Below are 15,192 nucleotides of genomic sequence, written 5' to 3'. Positions count from 1 at the left end.
GGGCAGGTAACTGCACGCTTGGCGGCTGTTGCCACGAGCGAGGGAAGTATCCATGCGCAGTTTTGCATCCTCGAGGGCCAAACACAGTACATAAAGACTCGGAAAGCACTGTCTCTCGCCATCGGCCATACCATGTTGAATACGCCGGTTCTCGTCCGATCACCGAAGCTAAGCAGCATTGGGCTCGGTCAGTACTTGGGAGGGAGACCACCTGGGAACACCGAGTGCTGATGGCATTTCTTTTGCATTTTTATTCGCCCTTCACGTTTTTTTTTTTCTGTCATAGTTGCGCAGTGTCTCAGGCAACTATAGGAGGTGACGTTATTTTGTTATCGATAATACAATCTCATCGGCAACGTGTCCAACGTGTAGTACGTGCGGACGCGAAACTGTGGCAAAACTCGAAGCGAACCCGTGGCGTCTCGGCTGTCATTCTGACGTCTGCCGCGGCGGGTACACTGCAGATTAAACTCTAGCAAAGCCCCAAGATAGCTGGGAGGCCCAGTGTGCGCATAACACTGCGCAGAAGCGCACAATATGCGCCCACCGCACCATGCACCGCACCCACTGCCGGTCCATGTGTAAACAACACAGGCTCGCTCCCGCTGCTCTTTCCGTGCATGCCGCAGTGGTTTAGGTTCGCCAGAACGGCTGAGAAAAGCGCAGGGCAGGTAACTGCACGCTTGGCGGCTGTTGCCACGAGCGAGGGAAGTATCTATTTATTTATTTATTTACAAATACTGCTATCCCAGTTGGGACATTGCAGGAGTGGTACATAGGATGGAAAACAGATAAAACAGTAGGATAGTGCATAAACATAAACAAACAAACAAACATAAACATTTACATAAACAAAAGTGTGCTATTAATAAGAAAATACATGATTAGACAATTCTTGAGCAAAGCGGTCAACAGACATCTGACGTAATGTAATATCCAAATTATTCCATAGCTCCACTGTCGAAGGAAAAAATGAATATTTGAAAGAGTCCAAAAACGGCATAAACGGCACAATGTTAAGCGGGTTAGTACGGCGAGTGACACGTGCTGAAGAACTGGCGAAAGAAAAGAAAAGCGGGGCGTCAATATAAATGCATTTGTTGATGATCTTGTGAATAGTGATAAGGCGATCACATATGCGTCTGTGTTGAAGTGTGTCAAGTGATAAGGTGCGGGCATGAGCTGTGGGAGAGAACTGGCGGTCATAACGTTTATATATAAATCTTATTGCTTTATTCTGCACATTTTCTAGTTTAGTGATGTCTTTAGCGAAGTGCGGTGACCAGACTGCCGAGGCGTATTCAAGCACAGGCCTTACCAGAGATTTGTACGCCGTCAACTTACAGTTTTTAGTCGAATCCTTTAAGGTGCGTTTTAAAAATCCGAGTTTCTTCAGTGCCTTGGAGCAAGTTAAATCGACGTGTTTTGACCAATTTAAGTTAGAACAAAAGGTTACTCCTAGGTACTTGAACTCGTTTACGTGCGTTAGTTGATGAGTGCTGTTAGTGTACGAAAAACGCAAAGGATTCTTCTTGTTAGTGAATGTCATCGACACAGTTTTACTGAAATTTATCTTCATCTGCCATGTGTTGCTCCAAGCACAGAATGAAGAAAACACATTATTTAAAATTAGCTGGTCGCATGCATTACTTATGTTTGAATACAGAACGCAGTCATCTGCATATAGACGAATTTTAACAGGTGTGTTAGCAGTTATCTGGACGACGTCATTAATGTAGATGAGAAATAGAAGTGGCCCTAGAACTGATCCCTGCGGGACGCCAGATGTTACAGAGACAGACGCTGATTGAGAGTGATTGAAGGTGACAAACTGGGATCTTAACCGTAAATAGTCCTTGATCAAGCCTAGTAGTGGAACGCCGTGAGTTCCTTTGAGAAAAGCGCCAAGTTTAGTAATGAGTTTACTATGAGAAACCAAATCGAAAGCTTTGGAGTAGTCAATAAAAATGGCGTCCAGCTGACCGCGGTTATTTAAGCATGATGCAATGTCGTGTGAGAATTCAATTAACTGCGTGAGTGTGGAGAACCCAGCCCGGAAACCATGCTGATTATTACAGAGAAGATGGTTGTTAGACAAGTACGACACAATATGTTTATGAATAATGTGCTCTAATACCTTGCAACAAGTACACAATAAGGAAATTGGTCTATAATTGGAGAGGCATTGTTTATTACCGGACTTAAATACTGGTACTACATTAGCTATTTTCCAGACTTGTGGAACGGTTTCGGATAGAAGGGACTTTCGGAAAATCACAGTCAGGTAGCGGGCACACCACTCAGGATACTTTTTTAGAAACATATTGGGTATACCATCGGCTCCAGCGCTTTTCGTCGCGTCAATTTGTAACAGTAGATTAAGAACTCCATTGTATGTTATATCCAACTTCGGGAAGGACGGCAATTCAGTGACTAAACTAAATGTTGGTGCAGTGCCATTGTCACTCTCAAATACCGATCTAAAGTAATTATTAAAAGCTTCGGAGATAACTGAAGGGTTAGAACATGGTTTATCATTAACAACAAATGATGAAGAACAGCGACCGGACGGAGTAATTGTTTTCCAGAATTTGGATGGGTTGGATTTCATAAATGTTGTTAGCGAGTTCTCATAATAAAATTTCTTAGCGTCGTGCATTTTAGTTCGCAGAGTCGTTTTCAAGGAAACAAGAAGCCCAGCATCACTTTTATGCCGTGATTTACACCGGTTGCGAAGCCTCTTTATGCGGCGTATAAGGTGGATGATTTCCCTGTTGTACCATATATGCGTGGGGTTTCTCTTGACACATTTCTTGGGGACGAACTTACACAGACAGTCATGCACAACTTTATAAAATTGTTCGACCAGCGTATCAACATTGCATTGATCACTACTAAAGAAAAAATCATCAAAATTTGACGCCAAAGAGCCAAGTATCATGTTATCATCGGCACGAGAGAAGTCAGTAACCATCTTGTATTCAGGTCTTTTGGGTTCAGGTGCGATGTTCAAATTAAGAACGACTGCTTTGTGATCGGAAAGGCCATCAGTGACCTCGCATTTGAACCCACACTGTAACAACTGCTCGTTCAAAAGCACAAGATCGAGTATAGAGTCACCACGCGTAGGAGATTGGACAACTTGTGACAAATCGAAAGATACGGCTATGTCGATGAGAAAGTCACATTGTGCCTTGTCCCGACCAGTCGACACAAGTGAGGCCAAATTTATGTAAGGCAAATTGAAGTCACCACACAAAACCATTTTGTGGTTATGTAATCTATGGGTTGCAATATAATCATTCAGAGCTGGAAACACATTGTAATCAGCATTTGGAGGACGATAAATAACACCTATAACCAACGTCGAGAAGGAAGTATGAATTTTGCACCAGACGGACTCAGTCTCTGGAACATCGGGTAGCGAGGAAAAGTTGATGCTACTTTTAAGAAATAAGGCCACACCGCCTCCGCGACTGGACGATCTGTCTTTTCGTAAGACGCAATAACCAGGCGGAACAAATTCTTCGTCTAAGATTGAGTTGTTGAGCCATGTTTCTGTCACACAAATAATGGAAGGGTGGTGCGTTTCAATAAGCCAGTTGAAGTTAACGATTTTGTTCAGTAAACTGCGAGAATTCACATTTAAAACCGTGATGCAAGGTACTTCGCTTCGGGATTTTGCATACGGCATTCTCGGCTCGCCCTTCCCCCGTCATTCAAGGCTGGGTGATTTACCGTCTTGGTTGTTCGTGAGCCGGACACGCATGCCAGTTCGCGAATCCCACGTGTAAGCGGTACCATCGATAAAAAGTTTATCATGGACCAGCTTAATCTTCGCACCTTCGCGCTTATCATTTTTTGCCGAACGCCAAAGCAATGACCTTTTTTGTGACGTTTCGCGAGAGTAGTCGTCAGAGACACTATAGCCGGACCCTTTCAGTTTGCTACATTGTTTAAATATAGCTGCTTTTTCATTATAGTCATATAGCCTCATAATTACGGGCCTGTGTTCATCTTTTTTCTTATGACCAATCCTGTGAATTCGCTCCACCGAAGAAACAGTAACACCAAGAGTGTCAGAGAATATTCCTTTCAACACTTTATGTTCAATATCCTGTCTTGTTTCCGTATTTCCCTCCTGAACACCATAAACTATCAGATTATTTCTACGCGCTCTATCTTCCAATTCAATTAGTCTTTGTTGTTGCTGGTCGACTGTGCGGTATAGGTGTTCAACAGTACTTTCAAGAGTAGTTAGCTTAACGCATAGCTCAGAAAAGGATTCCAGTTTTTTTTCAATTCCAGTTAGTCTAGCTTCCATATCCGTCTGCTTATCCAGGATTAGCTGCAATAACTCCTCTGTTGTTGGCCCCGGATTGGTTTCGATGTCCCCGGATAGCAAAAGAGAAAGATGAGAAAGATGCGACAATACCACACTGAGCATTTCAAAAACGTTCACTGGGAGCGGCAGTACTACAAGAAAAGGATCACTTGTGCGAAAATGTGATACAGAAGTATAATATCCAACCTGCAAGGTAATCCACACATGTTTGAGCGACATGACCGATGCCGTACCGCCGCTCCCACTGAAGACGGAGCCATGCAGGGACGCCTTTATAAGCCCAGTTTCAGACGACGTGCCCCTGGCGGGTTGTTTCCAAAAGCTTTCCTCGGTGACGTCACTTTGCATGATGAACGATGATTCAGGCAAGGCGGGTAGTCTATAGCTCATTCCTTGATAGGCAATCACAAGCGGCAGCATCTGCAAGGTAATCCACACATGTTTGAGCGACATGACCGATGCCGTACCGCCGCTCCCACTGAAGACGGAGCCATGCAGGGACGCCTTTATAAGCCCAGTTTCAGACGACGTGCCCCTGGCGGGTTGTTTCCAAAAGCTTTCCTCGGTGACGTCATTTTGCATGATGAACGATGATTCAGGCAAGGCGGGTAGTCTATAGCTCATTCCTTGATAGGCAATCACAAGCGGCAGCATCTGCAAGGTAATCCACACATGTTTGAGCGACATGACCGATGCCGTACCGCCGCTCCCACATGCGCAGTTTTGCATCCTCGAGGGCCAAACACAGTACATAAAGACTCGGAAAGCACTGTCTCTCGCCATCGGCCATACCATGTTGAATACGCCGGTTCTCGTCCGATCACCGAAGCTAAGCAGCATTGGGCTCGGTCAGTACTTGGGAGGGAGACCACCTGGGAACACCGAATGCTGATGGCATTTCTTTTGCATTTTTATTCGCCCTTCACGTTTTTTTTTTTTTCTGTCATAGTTGCGCAGTGTCTCAGGCAACTATAGGAGGTGACGTTATTTTGTTATCGATAATACAATCTCATCGGCAACGTGTCCAACGTGTAGTACGTGCGGACGCGAAACTGTGGCAAAACTCGAAGCGAACCCGTGGCGTCTCGGCTGTCATTCTGACGTCTGCCGCGGCGGGTACACTGCAGATTAAACTCTAGCAAAGCCCCAAGATAGCTGGGAGGCCCAGTGTGCGCATAACACTGCGCAGAAGCGCACAATATGCGCCCACCGCACCATGCACCGCACCCACTGCCGGTCCATGTGTAAACAACACAGGCTCGCTCCCGCTGCTCTTTCCGTGCATGCCGCAGTGGTTTAGGTTCGCCAGAACGGCTGAGAAAAGCGCAGGGCAGGTAACTGCACGCTTGGCGGCTGTTGCCACGAGCGAGGGAAGTATCCATGCGCAGTTTTGCATCCTCGAGGGCCAAACACAGTACATAAAGACTCGGAAAGCACTGTCTCTCGCCATCGGCCATACCATGTTGAATACGCCGGTTCTCGTCCGATCACCGAAGCTAAGCAGCATTGGGCTCGGTCAGTACTTGGGAGGGAGACCACCTGGGAACACCGAGTGCTGATGGCATTTCTTTTGCATTTTTATTCGCCCTTCACGTTTTTTTTTTTTCTGTCATAGTTGCGCAGTGTCTCAGGCAACTATAGGAGGTGACGTTATTTTGTTATCGATAATACAATCTCATCGGCAACGTGTCCAACGTGTAGTACGTGCGGACGCGAAACTGTGGCAAAACTCGAAGCGAACCCGTGGCGTCTCGGCTGTCATTCTGACGTCTGCCGCGGCGGGTACACTGCAGATTAAACTCTAGCAAAGCCCCAAGATAGCTGGGAGGCCCAGTGTGCGCATAACACTGCGCAGAAGCGCACAATATGCGCCCACCGCACCATGCACCGCACCCACTGCCGGTCCATGTGTAAACAACACAGGCTCGCTCCCGCTGCTCTTTCCGTGCATGCCGCAGTGGTTTAGGTTCGCCAGAACGGCTGAGAAAAGCGCAGGGCAGGTAACTGCACGCTTGGCGGCTGTTGCCACGAGCGAGGGAAGTATCCATGCGCAGTTTTGCATCCTCGAGGGCCAAACACAGTACATAAAGACTCGGAAAGCACTGTCTCTCGCCATCGGCCATACCATGTTGAATACGCCGGTTCTCGTCCGATCACCGAAGCTAAGCAGCATTGGGCTCGGTCAGTACTTGGGAGGGAGACCACCTCGGAACACCGAGTGCTGATGGCATTTCTTTTGCATTTTTATTCGCCCTTCACGTTTTTTTTTTTTCTGTCATAGTTGCGCAGTGTCTCAGGCAACTATAGGAGGTGACGTTATTTTGTTATCGATAATACAATCTCATCGGCAACGTGTCCAACGTGTAGTACGTGCGGACGCGAAACTGTGGCAAAACTCGAAGCGAACCCGTGGCGTCTCGGCTGTCATTCTGACGTCTGCCGCGGCGGGTACACTGCAGATTAAACTCTAGCAAAGCCCCAAGATAGCTGGGAGGCCCAGTGTGCGCATAACACTGCGCAGAAGCGCACAATATGCGCCCACCGCACCATGCACCGCACCCACTGCCGGTCCATGTGTAAACAACACAGGCTCGCTCCCGCTGCTCTTTCCGTGCATGCCGCAGTGGTTTAGGTTCGCCAGAACGGCTGAGAAAAGCGCAGGGCAGGTAACTGCACGCTTGGCGGCTGTTGCCACGAGCGAGGGAAGTATCCATGCGCAGTTTTGCATCCTCGAGGGCCAAACACAGTACATAAAGACTCGGAAAGCACTGTCTCTCGCCATCGGCCATACCATGTTGAATACGCCGGTTCTCGTCCGATCACCGAAGCTAAGCAGCATTGGGCTCGGTCAGTACTTGGGAGGGAGACCACCTGGGAACACCGAGTGCTGATGGCATTTCTTTTGCATTTTTATTCGCCCTTCACGTTTTTTTTTTTTCTGTCATAGTTGCGCAGAGTCTCAGGCAACTATAGGAGGTGACGTTATTTTGTTATCGATAATACAATCTCATCGGCAACGTGTCCAACGTGTAGTACGTGCGGACGCGAAACTGTGGCAAAACTCGAAGCGAACCCGTGGCGTCTCGGCTGTCATTCTGACGTCTGCCGCGGCGGGTACACTGCAGATTAAACTCTAGCAAAGCCCCAAGATAGCTGGGAGGCCCAGTGTGCGCATAACACTGCGCAGAAGCGCACAATATGCGCCCACCGCACCATGCACCGCACCCACTGCCGGTCCATGTGTAAACAACACAGGCTCGCTCCCGCTGCTCTTTCCGTGCATGCCGCAGTGGTTTAGGTTCGCCAGAACGGCTGAGAAAAGCGCAGGGCAGGCAACTGCACGCTTGGCGGCTGTTGCCACGAGCGAGGGAAGTATCCATGCGCAGTTTTGCATCCTCGAGGGCCAAACACAGTACATAAAGACTCGGAAAGCACTGTCTCTCGCCATCGGCCATACCATGTTGAATACGCCGGTTCTCGTCCGATCACCGAAGCTAAGCAGCATTGGGCTCGGTCAGTACTTGGGAGGGAGACCACCTGGGAACACCGAGTGCTGATGGCATTTCTTTTGCATTTTTATTCGCCCTTCACGTTTTTTTTTTTTTCTGTCATAGTTGCGCAGTGTCTCAGGCAACTATAGGAGGTGACGTTATTTTGTTATCGATAATACAATCTCATCGGCAACGTGTCCAACGTGTAGTACGTGCGGACGCGAAACTGTGGCAAAACTCGAAGCGAACCCGTGGCGTCTCGGCTGTCATTCTGACGTCTGCCGCGGCGGGTACACTGCAGATTAAACTCTAGCAAAGCCCCAAGATAGCTGGGAGGCCCAGTGTGCGCATAACACTGCGCAGAAGCGCACAATATGCGCCCACCGCACCATGCACCGCACCCACTGCCGGTCCATGTGTAAACAACACAGGCTCGCTCCCGCTGCTCTTTCCGTGCATGCCGCAGTGGTTTAGGTTCGCCAGAACGGCTGAGAAAAGCGCAGGGCAGGTAACTGCACGCTTGGCGGCTGTTGCCACGAGCGAGGGAAGTATCCATGCGCAGTTTTGCATCCTCGAGGGCCAAACACAGTACATAAAGACTCGGAAAGCACTGTCTCTCGCCATCGGCCATACCATGTTGAATACGCCGGTTCTCGTCCGATCACCGAAGCTAAGCAGCATTGGGCTCGGTCAGTACTTGGGAGGGAGACCACCTGGGAACACCGAGTGCTGATGGCATTTCTTTTGCATTTTTATTCGCCCTTCACGTTTTTTTTTTTTCTGTCATAGTTGCGCAGTGTCTCAGGCAACTATAGGAGGTGACGTTATTTTGTTATCGATAATACAATCTCATCGGCAACGTGTCCAACGTGTAGTACGTGCGGACGCGAAACTGTGGCAAAACTCGAAGCGAACCCTTGGCGTCTCGGCTGTCATTCTGACGTCTGCCGCGGCGGGTACACTGCAGATTAAACTCTAGCAAAGCCCCAAGATAGCTGGGAGGCCCAGTGTGCGCATAACACTGCGCAGAAGCGCACAATATGCGCCCACCGCACCATGCACCGCACCCACTGCCGGTCCATGTGTAAACAACACAGGCTCGCTCCCGCTGCTCTTTCCGTGCATGCCGCAGTGGTTTAGGTTCGCCAGAACGGCTGAGAAAAGCGCAGGGCAGGTAACTGCACGCTTGGCGGCTGTTGCCACGAGCGAGGGAAGTATCCATGCGCAGTTTTGCATCCTCGAGGGCCAAACACAGTACATAAAGACTCGGAAAGCACTGTCTCTCGCCATCGGCCATACCATGTTGAATACGCCGGTTCTCGTCCGATCACCGAAGCTAAGCAGCATTGGGCTCGGTCAGTACTTGGGAGGGAGACCACCTGGGAACACCGAGTGCTGATGGCATTTCTTTTGCATTTTTATTCGCCCTTCACGTTTTTTTTTTCTGTCATAGTTGCGCAGTGTCTCAGGCAACTATAGGAGGTGACGTTATTTTGTTATCGATAATACAATCTCATCGGCAACGTGTCCAACGTGTAGTACGTGCGGACGCGAAACTGTGGCAAAACTCGAAGCGAACCCGTGGCGTCTCGGCTGTCATTCTGACGTCTGCCGCGGCGGGTACACTGCAGATTAAACTCTAGCAAAGCCCCAAGATAGCTGGGAGGCCCAGTGTGCGCATAACACTGCGCAGAAGCGCACAATATGCGCCCACCGCACCATGCACCGCACCCACTGCCGGTCCATGTGTAAACAACACAGGCTCGCTCCCGATGCTCTTTCCGTGTATGCCGCAGTGGTTTAGGTTCGCCAGAACGGCTGAGAAAAGCGCAGGGCAGGTAACTGCACGCTTGGCGGCTGTTGCCACGAGCGAGGGAAGTATCCATGCGCAGTTTTGCATCCTCGAGGGCCAAACACAGTACATAAAGACTCGGAAAGCACTGTCTCTCGCCATCGGCCATACCATGTTGAATACGCCGGTTCTCGTCCGATCACCGAAGCTAAGCAGCATTGGGCTCGGTCAGTACTTGGGAGGGAGACCACCTGGGAACACCGAGTGCTGATGGCATTTCGTTTGCATTTTTATTCGCCCTTCACGTTTTTTTTTTCTGTCATAGTTGCGCAGTGTCTCAGGCAACTATAGGAGGTGACGTTATTTTGTTATCGATAATACAATCTCATCGGCAACGTGTCCAACGTGTAGTACGTGCGGACGCGAAACTGTGGCAAAACTCGAAGCGAACCCGTGGCGTCTCGGCTGTCATTCTGACGTCTGCCGCGGCGGGTACACTGCAGATTAAACTCTAGCAAAGCCCCAAGATAGCTGGGAGGCCCAGTGTGCGCATAACACTGCGCAGAAGCGCACAATATGCGCCCACCGCACCATGCACCGCACCCACTGCCGGTCCATGTGTAAACAACACAGGCTCGCTCCCGCTGCTCTTTCCGTGCATGCCGCAGTGGTTTAGGTTCGCCAGAACGGCTGAGAAAAGCGCAGGGCAGGTAACTGCACGCTTGGCGGCTGTTGCCACGAGCGAGGGAAGTATCCATGCGCAGTTTTGCATCCTCGAGGGCCAAACACAGTACATAAAGACTCGGAAAGCACTGTCTCTCGCCATCGGCCATACCATGTTCATTCTACTTCCAGCCACCGAGCGTGACGGACGCAGAATCATGAGCTCCCACGGAGCGGCGATAGCGGCCGTTGCCGGCCGCGGAAACAGGTTTGCCAGCGACGCAGATAAGGATTACGAAATCGTTCTGCCTACCCTGCCCACCGGACGTGTTGTTTTAAACACGGTTTTTCTGCACGGCGACGTGCGTGTGAGACCCTACAGGGTCGAAGACTTCAGGGACGCCCTCGCCAACGTTGGTGCGCTCCCCGACGTCGTGGCGTTGGGGGCGTACCAGATAAACCATGTATGGGCGGTGACCTTCAGCAGCGCTGACGCCGCAAAGAAACTGGCCGCCATGAAGGAGCTGGAAGTCAAGGGACGCCGCTGCATCGTTTTTGACCCAGAGGACCACCAAGTCAAGCTGCGTCTGCACTGGATGCTTCACGGCGTCGCCGACGAGGACATCCGTACGGCATTCGCGGCGTTCGGCAACGTGACCGAAGTCAACCGGGAGCGTTGGCGCGTCGCCGGGATGAAGGAGAAGGGGTCCACCACAAGGACCGTGCTCCTCAAACTGAAGCCAGGTGTGAAGGTGGATGACCTGCCCCACCAGGTACGAGTCGCTGGCGAGTTGGCTCTCGTGGTGGTGCCAGGGCGGCCGATGCAGTGCCTGCGCTGCAGCGGCACGGGGCACGTCCGCCGTGATTGTAAGGTGCCCAGGTGCTCGAAGTGCCGTCGCTATGGACACTCCGAGGCTGACTGCGTGCGCACCTACGCGTCGGCTACCGGGCGTGTAGCGGCGAGCGACTCCGCCGAGCTCATGGACGTCGTCGAAGCGGAGGAAGCAGCGAGCGGTATCGACGACGCGGGCAAAACGGATGAGGTGGCGGTTCAGCCAGCTGGTGCAAGTAGCAACACCGACATGGCTGTCGCACAGGAGAGCGGGTCGCCAGCTGCTGACTCGCCTTCGACGCCAGTGGGAACGCCCAACGATGGAGCGAGCCCGCCCGTGCACGTGGACGTGGAACGCAAGGCGGCCAGCGAGAGCCACGACGACAAGGCCGACTCCCGCGTGCACGTCGGCGTGACTACACCTGCGAAGCGTTCGCACGCCGAGACCAAGGCCAACGGGGAGAAGGCAGCAGAGCCCAGCGTGGAGGAACCGCCGGCAAAGACGCCGCAAGCGCGACGGCCGAGCCTGCGGCCGCGCCCAAAGGTCCCGACTGACAAGCGTGGCGGCGACAAGGCGCCGCCTGACCAGGAGCACGTGCTCGCGCCGGGTGACACCGGCGGCGACGGCATCGTCTAGCGACATGCTGGACGCGAGAGGTAAGCACCATGCTTTCGGTCTCCTCTTCCTAAGTTAAAATGGCTTCTGCAACTCCGTTTAAAGTCGCCACCCTAAACGTTAGAGGCCTGGCAGGTAAAAGAAAACAAAGCCAGCTGTACCGACTTGTAACGGAGCAAGATATCGATATACTGGCAGTGCAGGAGACCAAAGTCGACGGGGAGGAGGAGACCGGGAGCATGGTGCGACGTTTCACGTCTAGGTATTTTGCCGTCGTTAGCCATGCTGTAGGCACATCGGCTGGCTGTATTCTTTTTGTTAAGAAGTTGCCGGGGATAGAAGTACACGGTCATCATTCGTGCCTGTCGGGGCGATACGTGTCCATCGATTTTTCGCTCTGTAACATCGACTGGCGCATTGTTTGTCTGTATGCACCTAATGTGGTTGATGGCCGAGCCGCGTTTTTTGAAAGCGTAGAAGAACGGCTTCGCACGGACAGGCAGCTCATTGTTATGGGCGATTACAACTGTGTTCTTAGTGCGCGCGACAAGACAAGCGTCCGAGGTTTCAGGGATAAAAGCACCGAAGTGTTGTTACGAATGATTGTGAACTGCAACCTCGAGGATGTAGCAGAGTGTCTTGAAGGAACGCGTGCTGTAAAGTACACACGATTCGAGGGCACAAGTCACGCACGGCTAGACCGAATTTATGCATCCACGGAAACGGTCCCTAAATGCAATAGTTATGTAGTTCTGCCGGTTTCATTTTCTGACCACTGTTTGGTTCAATGCTGCATAGGATTCATTAAGAAGGGGAATGGTTTTTCATGGGAAATGTGGAAGTTAAATGAGAAGCTACTCCAGGACGAATTGTATAACCGAGCTGTAAGGGAAGAAATAGCAAAAATAGAACCAAGTAGTAACATGAGGATTTGGCAGCAGTGGGAGCTCACTAAAGAAACTTTAAAATTAAAAGCAATAGATAGAGCCACCTGTATACGTCATGAAGCAAAAAAAGAGGAAATGGAGCTAAAGGCACTGCTTCAGAAGATGATAAAACAGGAATGCCGAGCGCCTGGTAAATGGATAGAGGATATAAGAAAAACCAAACAAAAGCTAGAGCTAATCGAACAAGAACGTTATCGGGGAGCATTAGTGAGGGCAAGGGCAGAAGACATGGCAGCAGGGGAAGCGCCAACGAAACGAGCGCTTGGTTTAGAAAAGGCCCGTGCCGAAAGAAATCACATAAACGAAATAGAATGGAGAGGTGTTGCAAAAACGGACATCGATCATATCAAAGCAGCTTTTTTCGAGCATTACCAGGCGCTCTTCGCATTGCATCCGGTAGATGTTATCACTTTTAAGGAGGCGTTTCTGGCCGAGATGCCGCGTCTGGACGACGAAACTAAAGACAGATTAGAGCAGGAGATAACTCAATTGGAAGTCGAGCAAGCAATAGACAGTTTAAACCCTGGTAAGTCGCCTGGACCAGACGGGTTCAGCGCGGCATTCTACAAAGAATTTAAAAACGTAATTTCCCCGGTCTTGCAGGTAATCTTTAATGAAGCCTATAAAGTAAAAGCACTGCCTCCGTCCTATGGCTCGTCCCATACTGTGCTGATTCCGAAAACGGACGACATAGACAGGTTACGACTGGTAACAGCATACCGACCCATAGCACTAACTAACGTCGAGTACAAAATTTACATGAAGGTTCTGGCGCGAAGGTTGCAGACCGTGATTCATTTATTAGTTGGTCCGCATCAGACCTGCGGTATTAAAGGGCGGTCTATTTTTACAAACATTCACGTTGCGCGCAGTGTCTTGGAAACCTGTGATGACACTAATGGTCAGGTGGCTATTCTCCAGATCGATTTGGAAAAGGCTTTTGACTGCGTTGCCCACGAACTTTTGTTTCCTGTATTAGGCCATGTTAATGTTGGTTCTGTTATCAGCGAGGGTGTGGCCCTGGCATACCGGAACTGCACGACGAGATTGATCGTTAACAAGAGTCTGGGGGCCCCCATTAGCGTGCAGCGTTCGGTGCGCCAGGGCTGTCCCCTCAGCCCCCTTTTATTTTGTATTTATGTGGAGACCCTTTGTTTGAAAATACTGAAAAACAGTAGTATTACCGGTTTCAGTTTACAAGCAGCCGAAGTAAAGCTCTTGGCGTACGCTGATGACATAGCTGTGTTTGCCGTTGACGAGGGAGGCATAAGCGAGGCTGTTCAATGTGTACGCGATTTCAGCCAAGCTACAGGAAGCGGGGTTAACTGGTCGAAGTGCCTCGGGCTTTGGCACGGAAGCTGGGCATCTACGCCCGAACGGTTTGCCAGTGTGCCTTGGACGACGACGCCAGATAAATACTTGGGCGTTCCGCTCGATGCTTATCGTGACAGCGAACAGTATTGGACAGGACAGGTCAAAGACACACGGGAGAGAGCAGATAAGTGGAAAGGAACAACCTTGTCGATTTTCGCCAGAGCCACTGTTTGCAACTTGTTCTTTATCAGCAGGCTCTGGTACGTAATGCAGGTGTTGCACTGTTCACGGCTAAGCATTCAAAAGCTGCACCGAATTTTCGCCGTTTTTATCTGGTCGTCTGAATGGGAGCGCTGCAGCCGGACCAACCTGTTCCGACGGGTACAAGACGGCGGGCTGGGACTGGGCCATTTGTTTTTGAGACAGCTGGTCAATCGTTTTTTGTTCTTTCGGGACACCAGAGACCCGTTTTTGCGTACCGTATGCCAAGTTAGGCTGCGGCATCTGCTTCCAGAATACATAGTCGGCACTGCTGAGATTTACAGTAGGGTCACCGGTTTTTATCGGGAAATCGTAGCCAGTGTAAGGTTTCTTTCGGCGCGGTTTTCAAATGACTTTCTGTCGACTGTGAAACGAAAGAAACTGTACCATGCTTTGTGCGATGTTGTTTTCCCAGTGCCCTTGTACAGGGCCTTGTACAGTGGAGGCCAAGGCAAAGATGTTTTGAAGAGAGTGAAAAAAATGCAGGTGCCGCCAGGAACAAAAACCTTCTTTTTTAAGCTGCACACCGGAACCTTGCCGGTTAAAAAATTTTTAGAGGGAAAGGATTTATTTTTACCCTGGGGATCTCACTGTTTAATTTGCAGAAAGCCGGAAACAATAGACCATGTATTTTTACACTGTTGGGAAGGGGTTTATTTTTGGGATGTATTGCAGCGAACCCTAAAGAAAGAATTTCCACTAGACCCGTATGGCATCCGGTACTTATGTGTTGACAATGAGGATGGGGTGCCTTTTGACTTAATAATGCTGACAGGCCTCCACTGTATATGGCGCTCCAGAATGGCAGGCTGGCATTGTGACAGAGACGCAAGACCTGCCAGAATTTACTTTCGCGAATGTATGGATATGTTTCTGGCCATTCAGAAAGCCGCTGCGGACCCTCCAGAGTGGCTCTCAAGACTAGAGCCGC

At 50.3% G+C, this 15,192-nt stretch overlaps 1 protein-coding gene and 9 non-coding genes across 10 annotated transcripts; all 10 read left to right on the top strand.

Annotated features, from left to right (window-relative positions):
- The first annotated feature begins 117 nt into the window (after positions 1 to 117).
- LOC149368822 (5S ribosomal RNA) lies at positions 118 to 236 on the top strand. The gene has a single exon (XR_016287180.1). It is a non-coding gene; the product is annotated as a 5S ribosomal RNA (ribosomal RNA).
- A 4,887-nt stretch (positions 237 to 5,123) lies between these two features.
- On the top strand, positions 5,124 to 5,242 carry LOC149368821 (5S ribosomal RNA). The gene has a single exon (XR_016287719.1). It is a non-coding gene; the product is annotated as a 5S ribosomal RNA (ribosomal RNA).
- A 548-nt stretch (positions 5,243 to 5,790) lies between these two features.
- On the top strand, positions 5,791 to 5,909 carry LOC149368820 (5S ribosomal RNA). Its single transcript, XR_016287179.1, has one exon. It is a non-coding gene; the product is annotated as a 5S ribosomal RNA (ribosomal RNA).
- Positions 5,910 to 6,456: 547 nt separating this feature from the next.
- On the top strand, positions 6,457 to 6,575 carry LOC149368819 (5S ribosomal RNA). Its single transcript, XR_016287691.1, has one exon. It is a non-coding gene; the product is annotated as a 5S ribosomal RNA (ribosomal RNA).
- A 547-nt stretch (positions 6,576 to 7,122) lies between these two features.
- Positions 7,123 to 7,241, top strand: LOC149368818 (5S ribosomal RNA). The gene has a single exon (XR_016287178.1). It is a non-coding gene; the product is annotated as a 5S ribosomal RNA (ribosomal RNA).
- Positions 7,242 to 7,788: 547 nt separating this feature from the next.
- On the top strand, positions 7,789 to 7,907 carry LOC149368817 (5S ribosomal RNA). Its single transcript, XR_016287177.1, has one exon. It is a non-coding gene; the product is annotated as a 5S ribosomal RNA (ribosomal RNA).
- Positions 7,908 to 8,455: 548 nt separating this feature from the next.
- Positions 8,456 to 8,574, top strand: LOC149368816 (5S ribosomal RNA). Its single transcript, XR_016287176.1, has one exon. It is a non-coding gene; the product is annotated as a 5S ribosomal RNA (ribosomal RNA).
- Positions 8,575 to 9,121: 547 nt separating this feature from the next.
- LOC149368815 (5S ribosomal RNA) lies at positions 9,122 to 9,240 on the top strand. The gene has a single exon (XR_016287174.1). It is a non-coding gene; the product is annotated as a 5S ribosomal RNA (ribosomal RNA).
- Positions 9,241 to 9,785: 545 nt separating this feature from the next.
- LOC149368814 (5S ribosomal RNA) lies at positions 9,786 to 9,904 on the top strand. Its single transcript, XR_016287173.1, has one exon. It is a non-coding gene; the product is annotated as a 5S ribosomal RNA (ribosomal RNA).
- Positions 9,905 to 10,496: 592 nt separating this feature from the next.
- On the top strand, positions 10,497 to 14,523 carry LOC149368813 (uncharacterized). Its single transcript, XM_089575562.1, has 2 exons — positions 10,497 to 11,619; positions 14,515 to 14,523. The coding sequence occupies exons 1-2, from the start codon at positions 10,510 to 10,512 to the stop codon at positions 14,521 to 14,523; spliced, it is 1,119 nt and encodes a 372-aa protein (XP_089431688.1). The 5' UTR covers positions 10,497 to 10,509.
- Positions 14,524 to 15,192: the final 669 nt, after the last annotated feature.

This window comes from Amblyomma mixtum, chromosome 1 (assembly GCF_055824585.1).
Source record: "Amblyomma mixtum isolate Tamu chromosome 1, ASM5582458v1, whole genome shotgun sequence".
NCBI classification, from domain to species: Eukaryota; Metazoa; Arthropoda; class Arachnida; order Ixodida; family Ixodidae; genus Amblyomma; species Amblyomma mixtum.
This window is presented reverse-complemented; position numbering and strand designations above follow the sequence as displayed.

Bases quoted from the DNA above. Each gene is read 5' to 3' on its own strand.
- LOC149368813 (XM_089575562.1), top strand. From the start codon at position 10,510: ATGAGCTCCCACGGAGCGGCGATAGCGGCCGTTGCCGGCCGCGGAAAC.